The sequence below is a fragment of the Eucalyptus grandis genome, chromosome 1 (genome assembly GCF_016545825.1).
Source record: "Eucalyptus grandis isolate ANBG69807.140 chromosome 1, ASM1654582v1, whole genome shotgun sequence".
NCBI classification, from domain to species: domain Eukaryota; kingdom Viridiplantae; phylum Streptophyta; class Magnoliopsida; order Myrtales; family Myrtaceae; genus Eucalyptus; species Eucalyptus grandis.
In genome coordinates this window covers 35,067,746-35,094,316 of record NC_052612.1, presented here as the reverse complement: position 1 = coordinate 35,094,316, position 26,571 = coordinate 35,067,746, and the positions used below count along the sequence as shown (strand labels likewise).

Below are 26,571 nucleotides of genomic sequence, written 5' to 3'. Positions count from 1 at the left end.
CAGTCTTCTCAAAAGCAATGCTCCAATAAAGATTATATTTAACTTGTGCACCGAACAGTCATTGACATCAATTTTGGAATATATTAACATCGACAACTTCTCCATCGACATCAACAACTCAGTAGTTGATTGTTAGTCTTGACATTGACAGCATTTATGAATTTGGTTTAATTACTCACATAATATACACATGCAACATAGGAAGGAAAAGCTCGAAAAATGTGATTGCCTGATTCCGGCAAAAAGGGGGATTTCTACCTTCCAGACATTAGATTCACCAGAGCGTGGTTCTCGTAGGAGCCAACATCCCAATCCTCCGTCGAAGATGAAAGCGTCATCAGGCCCACCACAATAGATCTCATGCTGGGGCGCAGTTGAGGATTCTCTTGTGTGCAAGCTTTCGCAAGCTGGGCCATCTGTGCACGTAGAAAACTCAGCAGTTATAATGTCAATTTACCCAGAAAGGAAAACATAAATGGCAGAATGATTCTCTCAAGACGCCCCCACCTTCCAGATGGAATCAAGCGGATAATTATCTCCAAGCCTAGGGTCAACAAGTTTGCAAAGGTCCTCTCTGGGATCGGGTAGCTTAAGAACCTCTTCAAACTGCAGATGATGAGATTACAGCAATCAATTATGATAATATTGCCAGAAGCAGTCCATGAATTGCAAAAGCATACAAGGAGGCAAATCACAATCATGATATGTGTCCACAGAAGTGTAGAAAAAGCTCCTCGCTAATTCACATGAAACTGGCAGAAAAGTAAAAGTTAAATAATAGATTCCAGATATAATTTGCTTGTTCAGGCTAAAGATAAAGTTCTAAACCTATATTGAACATTTTGGAGCAAAAGTTTCTGATTACTATTAACTAGCTGTAAAATAGAACAAGGGAAAGAGAATAACCAAAGCAACGAGGCCCCTTGACTCAGCAATAGAACCATTTGCCTTGACTATAGCCCCCTTGGCAGAAATAAGTTCATAAAGGACCACACCGAAAGCGTACACATCAACTTTAGGAGAGACATTGCCATACCGGGCATATCTGCACAGACAAGGGAAAGTTAATTACGTTGTTTGTGTATTATCCAAAGCCAGAGTGAATCATTAATCTCAATGATTTGCGTTAATGTTTGGGTTAACTTGCAAAGGAAAAAGCATAACTCTTCCACTTGTTTTGAGCTCAACTGAGCAACAGCGGTGATAGATAGTTGAGTAGTGTTGTTTCTTTAGTCATAATGATCATATCTTGTCATAATTTGATTAGATTCTGCACAGCAAATGATATTGTACTTCATGAATAACAGTTTTTCTTGGAATAGCCCCTCTCCTTTTAACTTGAAACCTGGATGCTACCTATCACGATCCCAAAAATCCTCACAATCTCAAATCAGCGATGGCAGAAATTGCATTACAAAGAACTTGGCTTCCTAATTTCTTCCAAACAGAGGATTTCTTTAACACTGTAAATGACAAAACAATTGCTTGTGTTTATTCTATCCCGTCAGCGTGACCAGTGTCAATGCCCTCCTGCATAGATATCACATTGAGAAAGAGAGAGAATCATACTCGGGCGGCATGTATCCAAATGTCCCTACAAGTAATGTGGGGATAGATGTGCCAACCTCAGTCAACTTTGTCAAACCAAAATCTGCCACCTGTCATACACTACCTTGTTAATCCAAGAACTGAAGGGTCCATCCTGGTGCAAGATTCAACAAGGAATAACCTTTCCATGGAAGTTCTTGTCTATCAATATATTTGCCGATTTAATGTCTCGATGGATATACACTGGTACTGTATGCTCATGGATATATTCAAGACCTCTTGCAGAATCCAGGGCAATCTGAACCCTGGTAGACCATGGAAGCGGCTCCTTATCTGAAAATCGATGGAATGTAGAAATTGGCACTCAACAAATAATGTCCTCAAAATGTGCCCAATCTCACCTGAGCGACGCAAATGTTCGCTTAAGTTTCCATTCTCGATATACTCGTAGACAAGGAAAAGAGAACCCTTGACACAGTATCCAATCAAACGAACCTGAATCAACCAATAAGACAAGTCTTTATTTGATAACTAGTAGAGTAATGACATGAATTTAGATGCAGTTCAGGATTTTTGCAGCAACAAGGGGAGCTTCTCAACAACAGATTTTTATAGTGGACATATCCAGATGATACGCATCACTGAATTTCGAAATTCAGAGAAATCGGAACAGATGCAATGAATATTAATCATGAACAAACAGCACGTGAAAGCACTACGTCTGGGTGCACGAATATCACAGCCACACATGGTCCAAAATTTATACATCCCCACATAAACTGTAGGAAACGCATAAGATTGACTGACGTAGAAAGGTGTTTCCTTCATAAAGAACAAACTACTATAGGCTGGAAATTATGGATTTACCAGGTTAAGGTGATGAACATGCGTTAGAACCTTCAATTCAGCAAGAAATTCTTTTGAAGCTTGCATATCCATCTTCTTAATTGCAGCCTTCTGCATGGTTTCCAAGAAGAAAGTTCTGTGAGTGTAATAATACGAAATTGTACCCACAAGTAATTGCAGCATGGTAGAGCATAACAGCGGTTTCAACTGAATACAGAATCCCCTCATCTTATTTTCTATTATTGAACCAGATAGAATACTACTGGAGAATTATTGCGAGCTAAGCAGCATGTAAGCAACTGGAGTCAACTCTAGAGTCTGTAGAATCAAATTCGACGGTGCTGCCCAGATTGAATTTCAATAAGTTCTCCCTCATTACCATGCTTCTCATGAACTCACACCACCTTAACTAATGATATTAGCCATACATTAAGTGCAAAAGCTATTTTTTGACAAACCTCGCCTCTCAATACAGCATAATAGACAGCTCCGAAGCCACCTTCCCCAATTTTATTAGCCAGGCTAAAATTTTCTGTAGCCTCGGCCAATTCTTCATATGAAAACTCCAATGACTTGTCCACAGTGATTCCTATAATACCTGCTGCTGGGCCAGTTGATTCAGAAGGTTTTGCTGGGTCACTTCCTGCAAATAGACCAAGAAGATGGGGGAAATATCAGTCAGGGTACTCTTTACTATCTAGGAAAGTTAGGGAGACTAACAAATCTTCTTTATTCTGTAGACAAGAGCTAAAACTGCTTGCCAAAGAGAGAACACTGACCAATAAAATTAACCAATAAAATTAACCAATAAAATTAAGGAAGGTATGATTTATAAGAAAAACATATGAACCACATATCCCTGTTGAGACGCAAAGTATTCTCTAGTATATCTAGAACACTGGCTAAATAAGTATCTTAAGCAGCACCAAGTCTCATCTGCAGTGTGACCGCAAAACATGCATGCACTGTTGGTAACCAAAGACGTATAGATTGGAATGATTTCATCAAGATAGTGAATTGATATATCTAGAAGCATAAATTTTATCTGCTGGTGCTTTTCATTTGGCATCAGTTCTTTTGCCACGTCCACAGTATTCAAGAATGTACAAACTAGTAAATCCTTAGTTCAGACATATAAAACAGATGAAAAAGCGAGGGATTAATATCAGCAACAACACTACCATTCCCTGCTCGATCTGATAATTCATGAGCTCCTGAGAGCAAGATTGCCTCCTTCGCTTTCTTCTTTCGGTATATTCCAGCGTATATACAAAATGCTAAAAACGACAACACTGCTATTGCTGCGATAGATATGCCGACAATTGCTCCAACTGATAGTCCTGCTATGAAAATGTCAAAGACAAGTGTGAACTCCTTAAGTATATTTATGGCCTGCCATCACCCATTAGGATATCGAAATGAAGTTGTGATCAGAAAATCAACATGCGGAGAGGGACGTCCCACCTGTGCCTGTGCTGGAAAGAGGAAAAACAGAAGGATAAGTTAGACAACTGAAACAAGGATGGAATGCTAAGCCAACTTCCATTTGATGAGCAGACTACTGCAAGCTACCTTGGGCTCAGAGCTGGATAGTTTCCATTTGCATCTGTAAGAAAAGGGAGATTTAGGTCAATACCGCTATTGCAACTTCTGTCATCATGTAGTTAAATCTCACTACTTAGGCCAGGTACAAGATTTCAAGAGCCCGATACTTCACTACCACTATGATATCAGGACAACGGAATGATAGGCGATGTCCCCAACATGACCACTTTTATATTGGCCGTTAGCAGATTCTATTTAGAGTTTATGCACTCCAAAAAAACATGTTTGGCTAGAACACCTGGAGAAACCTAATCATAAAGAAGCACCTCATCTGTGCTACAACAAGAACTAAAACAAAATGCCTAATCAGTTAAAGATAGCATAATAGCTTCTAAATGATTGGAATCATTTAAAAAGTGCCATTGCATCAGCTGCTACTTTGCTCCATATGCCATATAAATCTGGTCATAATAGACACAATTAGATCGATATTATGTTGAATAATCACCATCGGGATTAGACAGACGAGTCAGCACTTCATGCAGAATAATCAAGCTAGCTTCCTTAAGTAACTCTCGCATTTCACAAAGAACAATCCACACATCACTTGTCTCTTCAGAAACATCAGACGTAATTGGAACGATTCCGAGATCCACAAATTCATTCAAACCCTTGGGGAGATACATCCAAACCCAGTTAGACAGTCATTTTAAACGTTAAGACTCCTTCTTAATCATCCGGTTGCTGAGAATTTCTTTGCTCGGATGGAAAATTAGCAAAACCAAATAAGCATGTCCTCAAGGGAAACTTGAAAAAAAACTTACCTTTCCCTGGAATATACACCAGACCACTCCCTTGGCTAAAATCCACACCAGGATTATAGCTCTGCAGCAAAGTACGCGGCAAATTCACCTCCGCCTCGACCGACCCAAGAGTGTCCACCGGCCTCAGCGGATACGTGATGAACAATCCATAATCCTTGGAAACAGTGCCGTTCCCGCACGAACAATTAACAACCACTTTCAAAACGGAGTTGAGCGGTATATTGGTCGCGGGATAAGAGTTGAACGCCTGCAACCATCCCACGGTCGTCAAGTTCGAGTAGTACTGCGTCGCGACCTCATCGTAGGTGTCGCCCTGGGTCACCGTGTAACTGAACTCGTGCCCGAGGAACGAGTCGTTGATGCAGCCGCAGCTGAAGGGGACGTTGATCCTGAACCCCGTCTGGACGCTGTTCGGGTTCGAGATTTTGTCCTTGTTGTAGCTGACGATGTCCGCGACCGACGCCGACAGGACCTGGGATATGAACGACAGGGTGGTGCTCTGCCGGACGTAGTACGAGGCCAGGGCCAAGTCGCAGCCGCTGCTGCACTTCGATTGGACTCTGCTGCAGGCCGTGATCAGCACCGTCGCCAGCAAGCCGATCGCCCATAACCGCGGCTTCATCTGGATCGCAGGGAACGGCGAGGACGGAGCTCGGATCGGCCGGAGGAAGTTGGAAAAAGAGACCCGAAAATAACTCTCCGATGACGAGGCTGCGGTTCCGGGGGACTTTGATTAGTCGAACGCGAGTTCGATTTTTCCTCCTTTGCGGCTGCTTCTTCTTCTGCTTCTTCTTCTACTTCTTCGTCGTCGGTTGTTGGCGTTGACCGGCGATTTTTTGGCGCTTTCCGTACGGAGTCCGTTCATTTCGCGAAAAATAATTTAAAAAAATATTTTTTTTAATTGATCTCTTTTATCCTACACATTTATAAATCTCACTTCCTTCTTTCATTTTTTTCTTATTTTCTTTTTTTTTATTCGAAATATTTTTTAATTTTCTTTTTTTCTTTTTAATTCAAATTATTTTTAATTTCATTTTTCATTTTTCTTTTCTTTATTTTCCATCTTCTTCTTTCTTCGACTAAGTACACTCAAGCTCGTCGATTTCAAATTCGCACTCATCGATTTGGCGATTCTCAAGTTTGATACTCACCTCGCTAATTTGATAAGCAAAAAGTATTTTTTTTATCGAATATTAGAAAATATTATCATTTTTCTGAAAAATAACTTCTAAAAAATATTTTTGAAGCCCTAAAAATACGAGGGAAGAACTGGGATTGCTTTGCTGGGGAGAGATGAGGACGGCCATTGTTCGGCCATCGTTGGCAGCTTTAAAAGCATTAAACAAATCTTGGATTTGTCGTGTTCTCCGTCGACGCCAAATCAACATAACGGTAATTTCCCGCGGTTCCCGGCGGCGGTCCTGCAGTGAAAGAGGCGGCGCGTGGGGAGAAGCGCGCTTCGAGGGCGCGAGTCTACACGCGACCGTTCATTGGCCGAAGCTATTTGACGATATTGCCCTCGCCGGGTCGACATTGGTCGGAGGACCCAGTAAAGTTTTTACGGCTTTGTTTCTGCCTTTCACCTGTTGGACTCAGTCTCCAAAAAAAAAAAAAAAGGAAAACAGACTTTTAGTCTGACAAACTTCAACTTCTCCGTGTGCATTTGGGTCAAATCGAATCGAATTCAAAGATTTGAAGTGTCGGTCATTAAATTCGTTAAGTAACCTCATTAGTTAAAATGGGCATTTAGCCGATTTTTTAATGTTCATGCATTGCGTTCAGTGGGCAAAACGGTTGCTTGCTCGCGAGACATAAGAGCGATCTAGATTTTATTTGAGAGTTCTTTAGACTCGTACTGAGCGAGCATACTTCAATGCCTTTCCTTTCTTGAAGCTACCTCTTATGGCAGAAGAAGCAACGAGCGAACGAAGGTACCTTTTCTTGACAAAAAAAAAAATGAAGGTACCTTTTCCAGCACTTCCAGGTGATCGCTGGACTGCCTCGATAGCCTCCCTCTGCTTCCTGGCAATTTTAAGGGTTGTTGCAAATTGCCTCCCAACATTTTAATCTTCTTCACAATTTGTCCCACGGACTTTGGGAATTGGTTGCACTATGTCCGTCGGCATCGACTCTAACCCAAATTTGCTCGAACCTCTGTGACTTATTACCAACAGAGAAATTCGTCATATAAATGTATACACATAAAAATAGTACAAGGAGAATTTGGAAATATAATATGTGTGAGAGCATCCGACTAAAAGTTCTGACGAGAGTTTGATTGGAGTCAACGCTAGATGCACATCGATATACAATTTTGAAATGCATCTTTTAATAGTCCCTATTTTTTTCCTCACATATGCACATTGCATATGACCAAATCACATTCCATAACTAGTTGTGCGATCAAATATGTGAGAAAATTTTGATGGAGTCAACGGTTAGGGAGCACATCACCACAATACTCCAAAATATCGAGGGGCAAATTGTAAAAATTGAAATGCAAAGGCTTGCTATAATTCCAAGATTCTCGAGGGCAACATGCAATTTTCCCTTGAGTCATTTGGAAAAAGTTGAAGAAAAAGAATAAAGTGGTTTGGTGATTTAAATGATGTACCTTTTCTTCTCTCATATGTAGGGATAGATAATCTAAGTAGCACTAATACTGACACTAACATGCAACACATGACACAATGCGATACACGACACAACACGATTCGCTGACATGTTATTTCTAAAAAAATAAAGAATTCCGATATGTTGGGACTCATTATACATACATGATAAATTATTTTTTTTATAATTATTTCAATCAAATTAATTTGATTCAAATTCATAAATAAATAAATAATAAAAAAGAGCCTAAAATGAATTTACACTAAAAATATTAATTCATCATTTATTAATATCATTCATTATTTCAATTTGACAAGCTCAATTCCATTTCAATAATCCATAAAACTTGGATAAAAAAGAACTAGCAATCTATATTTTAGACTCGCATGTTAAAAGCATGTAGGAAGATAAGAGAAAAAAAACAAACTTGGAAGATAAATTGTGTCACTTTAGGAAGTCAGAAGAGAAGAGAAGAGTATGTTTTTTTTTTTTTTTTCTCAAGTTATTATTTTTTTGTTTATTAAAATTTTTTTATATTAATCCTATGCATGTCCAAATCACATATTATAGTTCTGAACTCGCTTATCAGAATTTTGGCCTCGAGTGTTGACTAGGTGTTAGATTTTCAGACACGTATTGACCGAGTGTCGAAAAGTATCAGACACATGTCGGAGTGTCCGATACGATATAAAGACTCAAAAAATTTCGATGCTTTATAGCATAGAACAACTCTAGGAGATAGAAGAGATTAATTTAGAGCATGGAACAATTTGAGGGGCTTGAGGACATATGGGAAGTTCCAGGAAATTATTCATGTAACGGGAAGATCGACACATTTGTAATAATTGATCGAATAATTAAAGAGTTTCCAACAACAAACAAAAGAAAAAAGAATCACCAAAAGAAAGTCAAAGTGATTTCACACAAACCTTAAAATAACGGTGCGCATGCTTTCGTATCATGAAATGGAAAGATATATTTTAGTGATCCTCCCGGCTTTCCGATTTATTATTTTCTAAAAAAAATTGGGACGGCAATTGAAATTGCATCATTTTTTCTTTCTCTTTTTTGTTCACTTCAATCAAGGTGCATCCAAGGATCAAGATCAAAGACGGGGACATAACAAAGATATCCGGCGAACAAAAAAAGCTAGTGAGCTTAACAATTCGAGGAAGAAACATGCCGATCTATTCAACAAAGATAATTTTGAATATAGAAGTAGATATTAATAAAAGGTTAATCTGAAGGGTATATATGAAGGATCGATCAACTTGGCAAGTGCGAGCTTAATTGTATATTGTATTCTCCTTTGAATTGTTAAGATCCTCGAAATGACATATTTCGTCATTTACTTCTCATATTAGAATGTAAAGGCAATCAACATGTAATCTGTGACTATCTCATTTCAAATGGCAAGCATCCTCTTTCGAGACGTTCGAGAATAGACAGGAGATGAAAGACTATTTGAAATGATGCATTCGGTAGAAAAGTGTCTGAAGTCTACGGCTAATATTGTAATTGGCCGCGTAAAGTAACTTTGCCGTTCAATTTGGGAAAAAGACTATCTATTTTTTGTCATATGAAAGTTTCTAGAAAAACATTATGAGTGTTACGACTTTTCATTTTAATGACATAACCTTTATTTATTTTTTCAATTAGTTGAACACTACAACTTCTAAAGAAACGTTTGTTTGAGTGTTATAACCTATAATTAATCACTTAATTGTCATTACATTTTAAAAAATATTCATTCAAGTGCCGAAATTCTGATGTGGTAGAGCACTTGTGATGAACGTTGTTAAAAGTTACGGTACTCAAGTAATTGATTGATAAGTTATATAGCATTCACAAGTGATCGCAAATAAATTATAGCGATCAATTGACGTGTACATAAATTATGACACTCAAGTAATAAAAAAATAATAATAATTATGAGAATGAAATTAGCGTCATACAAAAGTTATGACACTTTTTCTACCAAAATAAAAAAGTTATAACACTTATAATGTCATTATTCCAAAGTTTCAAGGAGAGTAGCACGTGATGTGGCAACTCGCACTTGTTAATCAATCCAACCAAATAGTGATTTGTAGGAGATTAACAAGACTTAATACAGTTATTCAAGGAAAAACTACCCAATCAATTCTAAACCTATTATATAGATGCTAATTTAGTAATAAACTTTTTAATTTTGGCAATTTAGTCCTAAAATTTTACATAAATTTCTAATGCAGTCATTCTGACCAATTTTCATTTGAAATCGTTGAATGCGCCACGTAGGACGGAAGCCAATGACTACATTGTCGCTTTGGTGATTTCTGACAAAAATTGACTAAAATAACTATATTAGAATTATGTGCAAAGGGTTTAGAATTAAATTAGCAAAATTAAAAAAAGTTTAGAGTTGAAATGGCATATGTGCAATAAGTTCATAACCATTCAATATAGTTTTTTTTATTTTATCGAAACAATTTTAGGATTGGAATATGTAACATTGGATACGACACAGGTGTTAACAAGAGCCTCAAGACTCAACATATGTAAGACTAGATTACTCTTTACCAGTTTCATCTGATTGATGATGAAAACGTGACAGAATAGCTTCGACATATAAGTTTTTCGAGCACAGTAAACAGGTCCAATAAGATGGATCAAGAAGACAATTACTAGCGCCATCGATAGTAATAAGGATCATTCTCCGGGTCATTCAGTAGTTATCGAACTTCACTGTCTTTTCCCTTTTTCCCTTATCTTTTATCCCTCTAACGTGGAAAATTATGGGGGTGAGCAATAGCAAATCAATGCCATGGACACTGCAGATCACGGGTTTCGCTACTATGGAGGTTTTCTCTTAAATCATCCGATCATGCTGTTTGCTGTGGCACGACAGGGTCTTAGTTTGTAGTATATAACGTACATAAAACTAATGCGCATTGAAACAGCTACACGGGAATTTTCTTTCTAGGGAAAAGAGAAGACTCAAGAGTAATTTACAAATCGTGCATGACCAACTACATGGATATGTTGAATGTCAGAGGCGCAGCTCTGATACCAATTTGATGGGATAATTTGAAAGTTAAACACTCTGATTAATAACACTCACGACTCACACAAAAAAGAAGAGATGGAAAGAGATAGGCTTTCTGTTTATCGGAAACAATTACAAGATCCCTTTCATAGGCCTGACACTTGACTCTTACACTTAATAATGACTCATAAATATAGTTAGTGTTGGAGGAGATAAAATCTTAGGAACTTACAAAACATTAATTACATCTAAGAACATGAACAGTCACGATATAACACCTAAAAACATGAACAGTCACAACATAGAAATATGGACAATCTTCTCAAAAGCAATGCTGCAATAAAGATTACATTTAACTTGTGCACCGAACAGTCATCGACATCAATTCTTGAATATCGACAACCATTAACATCGTCAACTTCTCCATTGACATTGACAACTCAGTAGTTGATTGTTAGTCTCGACATCGACGGCATTTTGAATTTGGTTCAATTTCTCATAGAATATCCATATACAACATAGGAAGGAAAAGCTCGAAAAATGTGATTGCCTGATTCCGGCCAAAAGGGGGGATTTTCTACCTTCCGGACATGAGATTCACCAGAGAGTGGTTTTCGTAGAAATGGCCAACATCCCAATCCTCTGTCGAAGATGAAAGCGTCATCAGGGCCACCGCAATAGATCTCATGCTGGGGCGCGGTTGAGGATTCTCTTGTGTGCAAGCTTTCGCTAGCATGGCCACCTGTGCACGTAGAAAACTCGGCAGTTATAATGTTGGTCTACCGAGAAAGGAAAACGTAAACGGCAGAATGATTCTCTCAGGACACTCCCCCACCTTCCAGACAGAATCAAGCGGATAATCATCTCCAAGCCTAGGGTCAACAAGCTTGCGAAGGTTCTCTCTGGGATCGGGTTGGTTAAGAACCTCTTCAAACTGCAGATGATGAGATTACAGTAATCAATTATGATAATTTTGCCAGAAGCAGTCCATGAGTTGCAAAAGCATACAAGGAGGCAAATCACAATCATGATATGTGTCCACAAGTATAGAAAAAGCTCCTCGCTAATTCACATGAAACCGGCAGCAAAGAAAAAGTCAAAATAATAGATCCCACATATAATTTGCCTGTTCAAGCTAGCGATAAGTTCTAAACCTACATTGAACATTTTGGGGCAAACTCCGGGTTTGTAATTACTATTAAGTAGCTATAAATAGAACAAGGGAAAGAGAATAACCAAAGCAACGAGGCCCTTTGATTCAGCAATAGAACCGTTTGCCTTGAGTATAGCCTCCTTGGCAGAAATAAGTTCATAAAGGACCACACCGAAAGCGTACACATCGACTTTAGGAGAGACATCGCCGCACTGGGCATATCTGCACAAAGCCAGAATGAATAATTACTCTCAATGATCTGCATTAATGTTTAAGTTAACTTGCAAATGAAAGAGAATAAACACTTCCACACTAATTATGAGTTCCAAGTGAGCAAGAGCGGTGATGGATGGTTGAGGTAGTGTTGTTTGTCCAGTCATAATGATCATACCTTGTCATTCTGGATTGATTAGATTCTGCATAGCAAATGATATTCTACTTCATGAATTACTTGGAATAGCCCTTTCCATATTACTTGAAACCTGGATACTACTTATCACAATCCCAAAAATGCTCACAATCTCAAATCAGTGACGGTTGCCATGATTACATTACAAAGCACAAGGCTTCCTAACTTCTTCCAATCAGAGGATTTATTTAAGAACTGTAAATGAATAAACAATTGCCTGTATTTATTCTATCACCCCTCGGTGTGACCAGTGTCAATGCCCTTCTACATAGATATAAGAGAGAGAGAGGGAGAGGGAGAGAGAGAGAGAGAGAGAGAGAGAGAGAGAGAGAGAGAGAGAATCATACTCGGGTGGCATGTATCCAAATGTCCCTACAAGTCGTGTCGTGAGAGACGCACCTCCAACCTCAGTCAATTTTGTCAAACCAAAATCTGCCACCTGTCGTACACTATGTCGTTAGTCCAAGAACTGAAGGGTCCATCCTGGTGCAAAATTTAACAGAGAATAACCTTTCCATGGAAGTTCTTGTCTATCAATATATTTGCCGATTTAATGTCTCGATGGATGTATACTGGTACCGTATGCTCATGGATATATTCAAGACCTCTTGCAGAATCAAGGGCAATCTGAACCCTGGTAGACCACGGAAGTGGTTCCCTATCTGAAAATTGATGGAATGTACAAATCATCACCGGTCAGAGATTAATGTACAAAACTTGCCAAATGATATCCTCAAAATGTGCCCAATCTCACCCGAGCAACGCAAATGTTGACTTAAGTTTCCATTCTCGATATACTCATAGACAAGGAAAAGAGAACCCTCAACACAGTATCCAATCAGACGCACCTGAATAAACCATTGAGATATGTCTTTATATGATGACCAGAAAAAAAGTAACGACATGAATTTAGCTGCAGTTCATGATTTTTGCAGCAATAAGGGCAGCTTCTCAACGACAGATTTTATAGTGGACATATCCAGATGATCCGCATTCTAAATTTGGTAAGTCAAAGAGAAATGGAAACAGATGCACCATATATTAATCATGAACAAACAGCACATTAAAGCACTACATCTGGACACACGAAGTCACTACCACACGCGATCCAAAATTTCCACATCCAAATGCATAGGATTGACTGAACATGGAAAGGTGTATGGATTTACCAGGTTAAGGTGATTAACACGCGTTAGAACCTTCAATTCAGCGAGAAATTCTTTTGAAGCTTGCATATCCATCTTCTTAATTGCAGCCTTCTGCATGGTTTCCAAGAAGAAAGTTCTGTGAGAGTAATAATACAAAATTGTTCTCACAAATAATTGTAGTATAGTAGACCATAACAGCGGTTTTCAACTGAATACAGAATTCCTTCATCCTATTTTTAATTACTGAATCTGATAGAATACTACTGGAGAATTATAGTGAGCTAAGCAGCATGTAAGCAACTGGAGTCAGCTCTAGAGTCTGGTAGAATCAAATGTGGTGGTGCTGTCCAGATTGAATTTCGATGAGTTCTCCCTCATTATCAACCTTCTCATGAACTTACACTGCCTTAACCAACAATATTAGCCATACATTAAGTGCAAAAGCTATTTTTCAACGAACCTCGCCTCTCAATTCAGCATAATAGACAGCTCCAAAGCCACCTTCCCCAATTTTATTAGCAAGGCTAAAATTCTCCGTAGCCTTGGCCAATTCTTCATATGAAAACTCCACTGACTTGCCCACAGTGATTCCTGTAAGACCTGTTGAAGCACCATCAACTGGGCCAGTTGATTCTGAAGGTTGAGCTGGGTCACTTCCCGGAACTAGACCAAGATGGGGAAAACACCAGTCAGGGTACTCTCTACTCTCTAGAAAAGTTAGGGAGACAAAACAAATCTTCTTTCTTCAGTAGACAAGAACTATAACTGCTTGCCAAAGAGAGAACACTGTGACACCAATAAAATCTAGGAAGGTACGATGAATAAAAAAACATATGGACCACATATCCCCTGTTGAGACACAAAGTATTCTCCAGTAATTCCATATCTAGAACACTGGCTAAACAAGTATCTTAAGCAGCATCAAGTCTCATCCGCAGTGTGACTGACATAATGTGCATATACCAAAGGCATATAGATTGGAATGATTTCATCAAGATAGTCAATGGAAATATGTAGAAGTGTAATTTATATCTGCTTGTGCTTCATTTGGAATGAGTTTAATTGCTACAGTCACTGTGTTCAAGAACGTACAAACTAGTAAATCCTTAGTTCATACATACATACATACATACATACATACATGTGTGTGTGTGTGTGTGTGTGTGGGTGTGTAATGTGGACAAACAGATGAAAAGTGAGGGATTGGTATCAGCAACAAAACTACCATTCCCTGCTTGAGCTGATAATTTATGAGATCCTGAGAGCAAGATCGCCTCCTTCACTTTCTTCTTTCGGTATATCCAAAAGTATATACAAAATGCCAAAAAGGACAACACTGCTATTGCTGTGATAGATATGCCAACGATTGCCCCAACTGATAGTCCTGCTATGAAAAATTCAAAGATAAGCCTGAATTCCTTTAGTATAGTTATGGCCCACCATCATCCATTAGGATATCGAAATGAAGTTGCGATCATGTGGAGAGGGACATCCCACCTGTGCTGGAATGAGGAAAAATCAAAAGGATAAGTTAGACAATTGAAACAAGGATGGAATGCTAAGCAAATGTCATTCTGATGAGCTGACTGCTACAAGCTACCTTGACTTCAGAGGTAGATAGTTTCCATTTGCATCTGTAAGAAAAGGGAGATTTAAGTCAAAACCGCTATTGCAACTTCTGTCATCGTGTAGTCAAAGCTCAATACTTAGGCCAGGTACAAAGTTTCTAGTACTCGATACTTCACCACCGCTATGATATCTAGACAAAGGAATGATGGGCAATGTCACAAACATGACTATTTTTACATTGACCATATCAGCAGATTCTATTTAGAGACTATGCACTCCAAAAAAACATGTTTGGCTACCCAAAGCAAATAAACACCTGGAGAAACCTAATCATAAAGAAGCAACTCATCCATGCTACAATGAGAACTAAAACAAAATGCCTAATCAGTAAAACATAGCATAATAGCTTCTAAATAGTCGGCAACATCTAAATGGGGCAATTGCATCTGCTGCTACTTTGGTCCATACGCCACATTGATCTGGTCGTACTAGACACAATTAGATCGATATTATGTTGAATAATCACCATCTGGATTGGACAGACGAGCCGCACCTTATGCAGAATAACCAAACTTGCTTTCTTAAATAACTCTCACATCTGATGAAGAAAAGTTCCACCCCATTTCTCTTCGGAAACATCAGACGTAATTGGAACGATACAGAGGTCTGCAAACTCATTCAAACACTGGGGGAGATGCATCTAAACCCAGTCTAGACAGTCATTTTAAACGTTAAGACTCCTTCGTAATCGTCTGGTCGCTGAGAAAATTATTGCTCCGATGGAAAATTAGCGAAACCAGATAAGCATGTCCTCAAGGGAAGTAAAAAAAGGAAACTCACCTTTCCCCGGAATATACACCAGACCACTCCCTTGGCTAAAATTCACACCAGGATTATAGCGCTGCAGCAGCTCAGCCGTCAAATTCACCTCCGTCGCGACCGACTGAAGAGTGTCCTCCGGCCTCAGCGGATACGTGATGAACAATCCATACTCCTTCGAGACAGCGCGGTTCCCGCACGAACAATTAACGACCACATCCAAAACGGCGGTGTCCGGTATTCTGGTCGGGGGATAAAGGTTGAACGCCTGCAACCACTCCACGGTCGTCAAGTTCGAGAAGTACTTCATCGCGACCGTATCATAGAGGTCGCCGTGGCCCAACGAGTAATTGAACGCGTGCCCTGGGAACTTGCCGCGGACGCAGCCGCAGCTGAAGGGGACGTTGACCCTGATCCCCGAATGGACGCTGTCCTGGTTCGGGATCTTATCCTTGTTGTACCTGAGGATATCCGCGACCGACGCCGACAAGACCTTGCTTATGAAGGTCAAATTCGATTTGTCCCAGACGTAGTACGAGGCCAGGGCTAAGTCGCAGCCTCTACACTTCGCTTCGACTCTGCAGCGGGCCGACATCATCACCGTCGCCAACAAGCCGATCGTCCATAACCGCGGCTTCATCTGATCGAGGGAACGGCAAGGACGGAGCTCGGATCAGCCGGCGAAGTTGGAATAAAAAAAAGGCTCTCCGAAGACGAGGGTGTCGTTGGTGCGGCCATTGTTGGAGCTTTAAGAGCGTGAAACGAAGCTTCGATTTGCCGTACTCTCGGGTCTGAGCTGAATCCGACCAAACGGTAATAATTTCCCGCGGTTTGAGTTGGCGGTCCCCATCGAAGCTGGCGCGAGGAAGGAAGTGCGCTTGGAGGACGGGAGTCTACGCGCACGCTCGTTCCCACCCTATCTTTAGGAACCACCCATTTAAAAAGCAAATTGAAATCGGGAATCACCCATTGATTTCAAAGATCCATTCGAGAATCGAATTGTTAGTCCGGTCCGATTCCTGAGTAGATTCATAGAACCGATTCCATCAAGTTTTATGAAAGAATTACATGACGGAATCACCTTGTCAAAGACACTCCCAATTAGAGTCGATGAACCAATAATATCGATATGTTAGGAAGTGTTAAGCAAGAGAGCACATTCACCAAACTTATTATAAGTGGACAAAAGCACATACAAACTTGTAAGTATCTTACCCAAAAAAAAAACTTGTAAGTAGCCTAAACATTTAAGATTTTTTATTTTTTAATCAAAAATTAAATATATATTATTAGTTTAGTCCAACTCGAGTGGGCAGTTCCACACCTAGAACCACCCACCGGTTATTGGAATTGAGAATCGGCCCAATTCCTCTAGGAACCACGAGTTCTTGAGCAGTCCGATCTAGCTCAGAATGGTTTGGATAGTTCTCGGTTCCTTTGCATATCCCTAATCGGAGGGCTCGATAAAATTTTACAACCTTTTTAAACTTATTCATGCATTTCATTTAATGAGAAAAAAGGTTGTTCGCTCATGATTCATAAAAATGACCTAAATTGTCCGAGAGTTCTCGAGACTTGTATTGAGCAAGTATAATTTGATGCTTTTGTCTTCCTTGAAGCTACCTCCTATGGCAAAAGGAGAAGCAAGTGCGGTTGTTTTTTCTTCGGGCATTCTTAACATCTAAAAAAATTCTCTAATCAATCATAAACTTATAGCAAAAAAGACTAATTCAATTCTAAACTTTCCAATTTTGTCAATTTAGTAATCTCAAATCTTTGCGAGAATTTCAACGCAATCATTGCTTTCTAAGCTACGGACCATCATTTCAACAATCTCCGACGAAATAATTGATCACGACGCAACTGATCTTCTTATGCGCGTTTGGACTAGGTTAGTGATTCCCATAGCAGCAATGGCCGATGTCCCAGGCATTGAATTGGGACGCTTTTTGGCACCATATGCTGACCTGCCCAACTTCACGGGCACGGAACGTAGCGGCGGTCCATTTCGGCTTTGAACTGTACCTTTGACCCCGTGGGAAGAAGGTAAGTTCACGATCGTATTAATCGAATCTTCTCCGGGATTAAAAGTCGCACCGTGAGGCGTGAGCAATCCTTTTTGTAAGCATCTCCGAAAGAGTAAATAATACATATAATAAGTTCTCATTCTCGTTATATATATTTTTGAAAGAATAATAGCATAAATAGTCTCTAACCTTTACCCTAATGTACAATATAATGCTTGAACTTTTAATTTGTTCAATGTGATTTTTGAGTTTTAGCCCAATATGCAGTAGGGTTTTTAATTTTTTAATTCGTTCAATATGGTCTTCAATTTTTGATACATATTTAATATAATCCTTAAGCAATATGAAAATGTTCGATGTTATTTTTCTATCAATTTAAATTCAAGGACCACAATTAACATTCCCATATAGTTTAGAGATTAAATTGAACATATATCAATAGTTCATAATTTCAAAGTTTAGGGATAATATCACGCATTGAGATTAAAGAATTACATCACATTATACATTGGGACAAAATTTATGGATCATTTGTGTTATTCTCTATATTTTAAATTACACAAAAAAAGAGAAGAGACACATAAAAAAGGATGTGCTTGAAGGATAAATGGGCTAAAAGCCCAGGCCCAATAAGTGACCAAAACTAACCAGATGAATAGTGTCGGATTTAGATACTGATCACGATGATCCACTTACTTAACAAAACCCGGTTGCAGTTTCCTTACAATGTCCCTCATCAACGTTACTAGACCCGTGTTAGTATGCATAGCCCACATCGAAAATGTGAAATTACTAAGGAAAATGCCTCAATAGTTATCTAATTTATGCGTGTACTACACCAATTAGCACATTGCATGGTATTGGTGCATGCGTTGCATGAAAGAATATCTCCACGTCTATACTCTCAGGTGCGACCGGTCACGGGCCGAACAAACCTAGTGTTTTGTATCCAAGATAGAAATAACAGGACCTTTTGAATATCTCAAAAAGAAAAAATCAAACATTAGTCATATGCAAAATCCAGAGGATACGATAACAAAGAATACAAATTACGGACATAGAGTCGGCAACGAATGTCGTATTTTTGTAATGCGTACGGTCCCAATAGAGCACATCCCATCCCCCACATCAGGAAAAAAGGGGGAGGGGAACAGCATTTTGCTATAGTGGCTTGACCGGTTTTAATCTCTGAAAATTGGATTGAGCAGAGGTGCTAATTTCTACTTATAGGACACAATACGTCCATGTCTATCGAGCACGTCAAGTTCTCACTCGATCAACGTTGTAGACAAATCGAGCATGATGAGATACCATTCAGATCTAATCTGCTTGTAGGTCGTCAATTCCTTTTCACTCTGTCAGCAACCCTCTCTGTTCCAGAGAAAATCTCCTCACAAAGAAATTTCACCCGGAAGCTCTAGAGCCTGCTTTGCTATGCTTTTCTTTTATAGGCCTTGATTTCTTTTTTCTTTTTCTTTTTTTCCTCTTCTCTACTAACCTAAATTAGGGGTCTTTTTTCGCCTCGTTTAACATCTTCTTTCACTCGCTGTTGTTGCTTTTCTTCGCTTGTTATGATAAATAAATTTTCTTATAGCTAAAAATTGGGAAAATTGTCCAAAAAGTCTTAAATCTATTGCACTTTTGCTAATTCAGTTATAAACATTTTAATTTTGCCAATTCAGTTATAAATCTTTTCACTTCTTGACAATTGAGTCCATCCGGTCAATTTTTGCCAGAAAATGCTGACGTGGACACCGGTGGTACCACGTAAGATCATTGGCGCTGACGTGGACAATTTTTAACAATATTTTAATATTTTTTGAATTATTATCATTTTCTTTTTCTTTTTTCTTTTTTTCTTTCTTTTCTTTTTGGCTTTCTTCTTTGCCTTTTCCGGTGGCCGACCGGCCATAGGCGACGGTCGGCCATCGACCATAGCTAGTCGGTTGGCCTCGCCTGCCATAGGTGATGCTCGGTGGGGCGAGGGCTAGCCTCGGTGAGGAGAGCCCTTACCCAAACGCAACTGAGCGAAGGTCGCCTAGGCGAGGCCAACTTGCACCTAGGCCAGGAAGGCCTCGCCAAGCATCTACCGAGCGACGGCAATGCTGGGCAAGGTCGTCCTGACTTAGGTGAGGGCCGACCTCGCCAGATTTGGCAAGGAGAGTCCTCGCTGAGGCTTGCCCTCGCTTAGACCAGATCTGGCAAGGTTAGCCCTTGCCCAGGCCAAGGAGGCCTTGCCGAGCGTTGGTCGGCCGACGGTGACGCCAAATGAGGGGAGCCCTCGTCGGGGCTCGCCTCGCTAGATTTGGCGAGGCCAGGCGAGGCCGCCCTGGCTTGGGCGCAGGTCAGCTTTGCTTAGGACTGAAACGACATATATGCAATAAGTTTATAACCGTTCAATATAGCTATATATTTTATCGAAACAATTTCAGGATTGGAATTTGTAATATTGGATATAACATAGGTGTTAACAAGAGCCTCGAAACTTAACATATGCAAGACTAGATTACTCTTTACCAGTTTTATCTGATTGATGATGAAGACATGACAGAATAGCTTTGACATATAAGTTTTTCGAGCACAGTCAATAGGTCCAAGAAGATGGATCGAGAAGACAATTGTTAGCGCCATCGATAGTAATAAGGATCATTCTCCGGGTCAGTCAGTAGTTATCGAACTTCCGTCTTTTCCTTTTTTCCCCTTACCTTTTATCCCTCTAACGTGGAAAATTATGGGGGTGAGCAATAGCAAATCAATGCCATGGACACTGCAGGTCACGGGTTTCGCTACTTCGGAGGTTTTCTATTAAATCATCCGATCATGCTGTTTGTTGTGGCACGACAGGGTCTTAGTTTGTAGTATATAACGTACATAAAACTAATGCGCATTGAAACAACTCCACGAGAATTCTCTTTCTAGGGAAAAAAGAAGACCCAAGAGTAATTTACAAATCGTCCATGATCAACTACATGGATATGTTGAATGTTAGAGGCGCAGCTCTGGTACCAATTTGATGGGATAATTTAAAGGTTAAACACTCTGATTAATAACACTCACAACTCCCACAAAGAAGAGAAGGAGATAGATAGGCTTTTTGTTTATTTCACCTTATTGCCCGCATAGAAACAATTACAAGACACGCCTTTTATAGGCTTGACACATGACTCTTACACTTAATGACTCATAAATATAGTTAGTGTTTGGAGGAGATAAAATCTTAGGAACTTACAAAACATTAATTACATCTAAAAACATGACATAACACCTAAAAACATGAACAGTCACAACATATAAATATGAGCAGTCTTCTCAAAAGCAATGCTGCAATAAAGATTACATTTAACTGGTGCACCGAACAATCATTGATATCAATTCTGGACTTTTTTTTTTTTTTTTTTTGGTCGGTCATACTCTACTTCTATTCTAACTCTCACTCTCAGACTTTTGGTTATGTTTCCTTCAGGGCATGGGAGTCAAAACGTACTCCAAAAACTAATTTGTCCCCACCCCAACCCCTTGGGTGGGGACTATCGACAACTTCTACATCCACATTGACAACTCAATAAAAGCTCGAAAAATGTGATTGCCTGATTCCGGCAAAAAGGGGGGATTTTCTACCTTCCGGACATTAGATTCACCAGAGCGTGGTTCTCGTAGAAGGAGCCAACATCCCAATCCTCTGTCGAAGATGAAAGCGTCATCAGGGCCACCGCAATAGATCTCATGCTGGGGCGCAGTTGAGGATTCTCTTGTGTGCAAGCTTTCGCTAGCTGGGCCACCTGTGCACGTAGAAAACTAGGCAGTTATAATTTACCGAGAAAAGAAAACGTAAATGGCAGAATGATTCTCTTAGGAACCCCCCCACCTTCCAGACGGAATCAAGCGGATAATCATCTCCAAGCCTAGGGTCAACAAGCTTGCGAAGGTCCTCTCTGGGATCGGGTTGGTTAAGAACCTCTTCAAACTGCAGATGATGAGATTACAGCAAAGAGTTAAGATAATTTTGTCAGAAACAGTCTATGAGTTGCAAAAGCATACAAGGAGGCACGACACAATCTAGAAGAAGCTCCTCGCTAACTCACGAGAAACCGGCAGCAAAGAAAAAGTTAAAATGGTAGATCCCGTATATAATTTGCTCGTTCAAGCTAGAGATAAAGTGCTAAACCTATATTGAAAATTTTGGGGCAAACTCGAAGTTTCTAATTACTATTAACTAGCTATAAATAGAACAAGGGAAAGAGAATAACCAAAGCGACGAGGCCCTTTAATTCAGCAATAGAACCATTTGCCTTGACTACAGCCTCCTTGGCAGAAATAAGTTCATAAAGGACCACACCGAAAGCATACACATCGACTTTAGGAGAGACATCGCCACACCGGGCATATCTACACGAAGCCAGAATGAATCATTACTCTCAATGATTTGCATTAATGTTTAAGTGAACTTGCAAATGAAAGAGAATAAACACTTCCACACTAATTTTGAGTTCCAACTGAGCAAGAGCGGTGATGGATGGTTGAGGTAGTGTTGTTTGTCCAGTCATAATGATCATACCTTGTCATTCTGGATTGATTAGATTCTGCATAGCAAATGATATTATAATTCATGAATTACTTGGAATAGCCCTTTCCATATTACTTGAAGGATACTACTTATCACAATCGCAAAAAATGCTCACAATCTCAAATCAGTGGCGGCAGCCATGATCACATTACAAAGCGCAAGGCTTCCTAACTTCTTCCAATCATAGGATTTATTTAAGAACTGTAAATGAATAAACAATTGCCTGTATTTATTCTATCCCCCCTCAGTGTGACAAGTGTCAATGCCCTTCTACATAGATATCACAGAGAGAGAGAGAGAGAGAGAGAGAGAGAGGATCATACTCGGGTGGCATGTATCCAAATGTCCCTACAAGTCGTGTCTGGAGGCATGCGCCTTCAACCTTAGTCAATTTTGTCAAACCAAAATCTGCCACCTGTCGTACACTAGGTTGTTAGCCCAAGAACCGAACGGTCCATCATGGTGCAAGATTCAACAGAGAATAACCTTTCCATGGAAGTTCTTGTCTATCAATATATTTGCCGATTTAATGTCTCGATGGATGTATACTGGTACCGTATGCTCATGGATATATTCAAGACCTCTTGCAGAATCAAGGGCAATCTGAACCCTGGTAGACCATAGGAGTGGTTCCCTATCTGAAAATTGATGGAATGTACAAATCATCACCGGTCAGAGACTAATGTCCAAAACTCGCCAAATAATATCCTCAAAATGTGCCCAAGCTCACCCGAGCGACGCAAATGTTGACTTAAGTTTCCATTCTCAATATACTCATAGACAAGGAAAAGAGAACCCTCAACACAGTATCCAATCAGACGCACCTGAATAAACCATTGAGATATGTCTTTATATGATGACCAGAAAAAAGTAACGACATGAATTTAGCTGCAGTTCAGGATTTTTGCAGCAATAAGGGCAGCTTCTCAACGACAGATTTTATAGTGGACATATCCAGATGATCCGCATTCTAAATTTGGTAAGTCAGAGAAATGGAAACAGACGCACCAAATATTAATCATGAACAAACAGCACATGAAAGCACTACATCTGGACACACGAAGTCACTACCACACGCGATCCAAAATTTCCACATCCCCACATGAACTGTTGGAAATGCATAGGATTGACTGAACATGGAAAGGTGTTCCCTTCATAAAGAACAAACTTCTATAGGCTGGAAATTATGGATTTACCAGGTTAAGGTGATTAACATGCGTTAGAACCTTCAATTCAGCGAGAAATTCTTTTGAAGCTTGCATATCCATCTTCTTAATTGCAGCCTTCTGCATTGCATCCAAGAAGAAAGTTCTGTGAGAGTAATAATAGAAAATTGTTCTCACAAATATTTGTAGCATGGTAGAGCATAACAGCGGTTTTCAACTGAATACAGAATTCCTTCATCCTAGTGAGCTAAGCAGCATGTAAGCAACTGGATTCAGCTCTAGAGTCTGGTAGAATCAGATGTGGCGGTGCTGTCCAGATTGAATTTCAATGAGTTCTCCCTCATTATCAACCTTCTCATGAACTTACACTGCCTTAACCAACAATATTAGCCATACATTAAGTGCAAAAGCTATTTGTCAACGAACCTCGCCTCTCAATTCAGCATAATAGACAGCTCCAGAGCCACCTTCCCCAATTTTATTAGCCAGGCTAAAATTCTCTGTAGCCTTGGCCAATTCTTCATATGAAAACTCCACTGACTTGTCCATAGTGATTCCTGTTGAAGCACCATCAACTGGGCCAGTTGATTCTGAAGGTTTAGCTGGGTCACTTCCCGGAACTAGACCAAGATGGGGAAAACACCAGTCAGGGTACTCTCTACTCTCTAGAAAAGTTAGGGAGACAAACAAATCTTCTTTCTTCAGTAGACAAGAACTATAACTGCTTGCCAAAGAGGGAACACCGTGACACCAATAAAATTTAGGAAGGTACGATGAATAAAAAAAACATATGGACCACATATCCCCTGTCGAGACACCGTATTCTCCAGTAACTCCATATCTAGAACGCTGGCTAAATAAGTATTGTAAGCAGCACCAATTCTCGTACGCAGTGTGACTGACATAATGTGCATGCACCAAAGACATATAGATTGGAATGATTTCATCAAGATAGTCCATGGAAATATCTAGAAGTGTAAATTATATCTGCTCGTGCCTCATTTGGAATGAGTTTTTTTGCTACAGTCACTGTATTCAAGAATGTACAAACCAGTAAATCCTTAGTTCATACATACATACATGTGTGTGTGTGTGTGTGTGTGTGTGTGTGTGTGTGTGTGTGTGTGTGATGTGGACAAACAGATGAAAAGTGAGGGATTAGTATCAGCAACAAAACTACCATTCCCTGCTTGAGCAGATAATTTATGAGATCCTGAGAGCAAGGTTGCCTCCTTCACTTTCTCCTTTCGGTATATTCCATGGTATATACAAAATGCTAAAAACGACAACACTGCTATTGCTGCGATAGATATGCCAACAATTGCTCCAACTGATAGTCCTGCTATGAAAAAGTCAAAGATAAGCCTGAATTCCTTAAGTATAGTCATGGCCCGCCATCACCCATTAGGATATCGAAATGAAGTTCCGATCATGCGGAGAGGGACATCCCACCTGTTCTGGAAAGAGGAAAAATCGAAAGGATAAGTTAGATAATTGAAACACGGATGGAATGCTAAGCAAACTTCATTCTGATGAGCAGACTGCTATAAGCTACCTTGACTTCAGAGGTAGGTAGTTTCCATTTGCATCTGTATGAAAAGGGAGATTTAAGTCAAAACCGCTATTGCAACTTCTGTCATCGTGTAGTCAAAGCTCAATACTTAGGCCAGGTACAAGATTTCTAGTACCCGATACTTCACCACCGCTATGATATCTAGACAAAGGAATGATGGGCAATGTCACAAACATGACTATTTTTACATTGACCATATCAGCAGATTCTATTTAGAGACCATGCACTCCAAAGAAACATGTTTGGCTAGCCAAAGCAAATAAACACCTGGAGAAACCTAATCATAAAGAAGCAACTCATCCGTGCTACAATGAGAACTAAAACAAAATGCCTAATCAGTAAAACATAGCATAATAGCTTCTAAATGGTCGGCAACATCTAAATGGGGCAATTGCATCTGCTGCTACTTTGCTCCATACGCCACATTAATCTGGTCGTACTAGACACAATTAGATCGATATTATGTTGAATAATCACCATCTGGATTGGACAGACGAGCCGCACTTCATGCAGAATAACCAAGCTAGCTTTCTTAAATAACTCTCACATCTGATGAAGAACAGTCCCACCTCATTTGTTCTTCGGAAACATCAGACGTAATTGGGACGAGACACAGGTCCACGAACTCATTCAAACACAGGGGGAGATGCATCTAAAGCCAGTCTAGACAGTCATTTTAAACGTTAAGACTCCTTCGTAATCATCTGGTCGCTGAGAATTTTATTGCTCCGACGGAAAATTTGCGAAACCAGATAAGCATGTCCTCAAGGGAAGTTTAAAAAAAAAAAAAAACTCACCTTTCCCCGGAATATACACCAGACCACTCCCTCGGCTAAAATTCACACCAGGATTATAGCTCTGCAGCAAAGTGGTCGTCAAATTCACCTCCGCCGCGATGTTATCGAGAGTGTCCTCCGGCCTCAGTGGATACGTGATGAACAATCCATACTCCTTCGAGACAGCGCGGTTCCCGCACGAACAATTAACGACCACATCCAAAACGGCGGAGTCCGGTATCTTGGTCGGGGGATAAGGGTTGAACGCCTGCAACCACTCCACGGTCGTCAAGTTCGAGAAGTACTTCATCGCGACCGTATCGTAGAGGTCGCCGTGGCCCGACGAGTAATTGAACGCGTGCCCGAGGAACTTGCCGTCGATGCAGCCGCAGCTGAAGGGGACGTTGACCCTGATCCCCGTCTGGTAGGTGTCCTCGTTCGGGACCTTATCCTTGTTGTAGCTGAGGATATCCGCCATCGATGCCGACAAGACCTCGCTTATGAAGGTCAAATCCGATCTGGGCCCGAGGTAGTACGAGGCCAGGGCTAAGTCACAGCCTTTGCTACACTTCGCTTCGACTCTGCAGCAGGCCGAGATCATCACCGTCGCCAACAAGCCGACCGTCCATAACCGCGGCTTCATCTGATCGAGGGAACGGCCAGGACGGAGCTCGGATCAGCTGGCGAAGTTGGAAAAAAGGCTCTCCGAAGACGAGGGTGTCGTTGGTACGGCCATTGTTGGAGCTTTAGAAGCATGAAACAAAGCTTCGATTTGTCGTACTCTCGGTCTGCGCTGAATCCGACCCAACGGTAATAATTTCCCGCGGTTTGAGGACGCGAGTCTATGCGCCCGCTCGTTGGCCGAAGCTCTTTGACGAGATTGGCCTTGCTGGGTCATCAATGGTCGGAGATAGAGATGAGGCGGTTCTCACCCTAACTTCGGGAACCATTCACCAGAAACTC

At 40.3% G+C, this 26,571-nt stretch overlaps 3 protein-coding genes across 6 annotated transcripts; all 3 read right to left on the bottom strand.

Moving 5' to 3' along the window:
* Nucleotides 1-125: 125 nt before the first annotated feature.
* Nucleotides 126-26,571, bottom strand: LOC104435189 (chitin elicitor receptor kinase 1). 3 transcript variants are annotated; one of them, XM_039312947.1, is made up of 13 exons: nt 25,630-26,571; nt 24,815-24,848; nt 24,709-24,716; nt 24,440-24,598; nt 23,686-23,879; nt 23,290-23,379; nt 22,824-22,917; nt 22,580-22,731; nt 22,417-22,508; nt 21,777-21,915; nt 21,395-21,493; nt 21,109-21,308; nt 126-221 (listed from the first exon to the last, which is right to left on the bottom strand). In XM_039312947.1, the coding sequence occupies exons 1-12, from the start codon at nt 26,249-26,251 to the stop codon at nt 21,144-21,146; spliced, it is 1,848 nt and encodes a 615-aa protein (XP_039168881.1). In that variant the 5' UTR covers nt 26,252-26,571; the 3' UTR covers nt 126-221; nt 21,109-21,143. The 3 variants fall into 3 exon arrangements, with proteins under 3 accessions (XP_039168881.1, XP_039168883.1, XP_039168885.1); XM_039312949.1 differs by lacking the exon at nt 126-221 and adding an exon at nt 10,504-10,946; XM_039312951.1 differs by lacking the exon at nt 126-221 and adding an exon at nt 10,504-10,946 and having other exon boundaries at nt 24,437-24,598; nt 24,712-24,716.
* On the bottom strand, nt 145-5,552 carry LOC104435165 (chitin elicitor receptor kinase 1). Its single transcript, XM_010047971.3, has 12 exons — nt 4,764-5,552; nt 3,967-4,000; nt 3,859-3,869; nt 3,576-3,737; nt 2,853-3,037; nt 2,416-2,505; nt 1,950-2,043; nt 1,730-1,881; nt 1,570-1,658; nt 907-1,045; nt 508-606; nt 145-416 (listed from the first exon to the last, which is right to left on the bottom strand). The coding sequence occupies exons 1-12, from the start codon at nt 5,383-5,385 to the stop codon at nt 255-257; spliced, it is 1,839 nt and encodes a 612-aa protein (XP_010046273.2). The 5' UTR covers nt 5,386-5,552; the 3' UTR covers nt 145-254.
* LOC104435173 (lysM domain receptor-like kinase 3) lies at nt 10,734-16,403 on the bottom strand. Of its 2 annotated transcripts, none has more exons than XM_010047979.3 (12): nt 15,524-16,403; nt 14,715-14,748; nt 14,612-14,616; nt 14,340-14,501; nt 13,575-13,777; nt 13,136-13,225; nt 12,721-12,814; nt 12,477-12,628; nt 12,314-12,405; nt 11,641-11,779; nt 11,240-11,338; nt 10,734-11,146 (listed from the first exon to the last, which is right to left on the bottom strand). In XM_010047979.3, the coding sequence occupies exons 1-12, from the start codon at nt 16,140-16,142 to the stop codon at nt 10,982-10,984; spliced, it is 1,854 nt and encodes a 617-aa protein (XP_010046281.2). In that variant the 5' UTR covers nt 16,143-16,403; the 3' UTR covers nt 10,734-10,981. The 2 variants fall into 2 exon arrangements, with proteins under 2 accessions (XP_010046281.2, XP_010046284.2); XM_010047982.3 differs by having other exon boundaries at nt 14,340-14,498.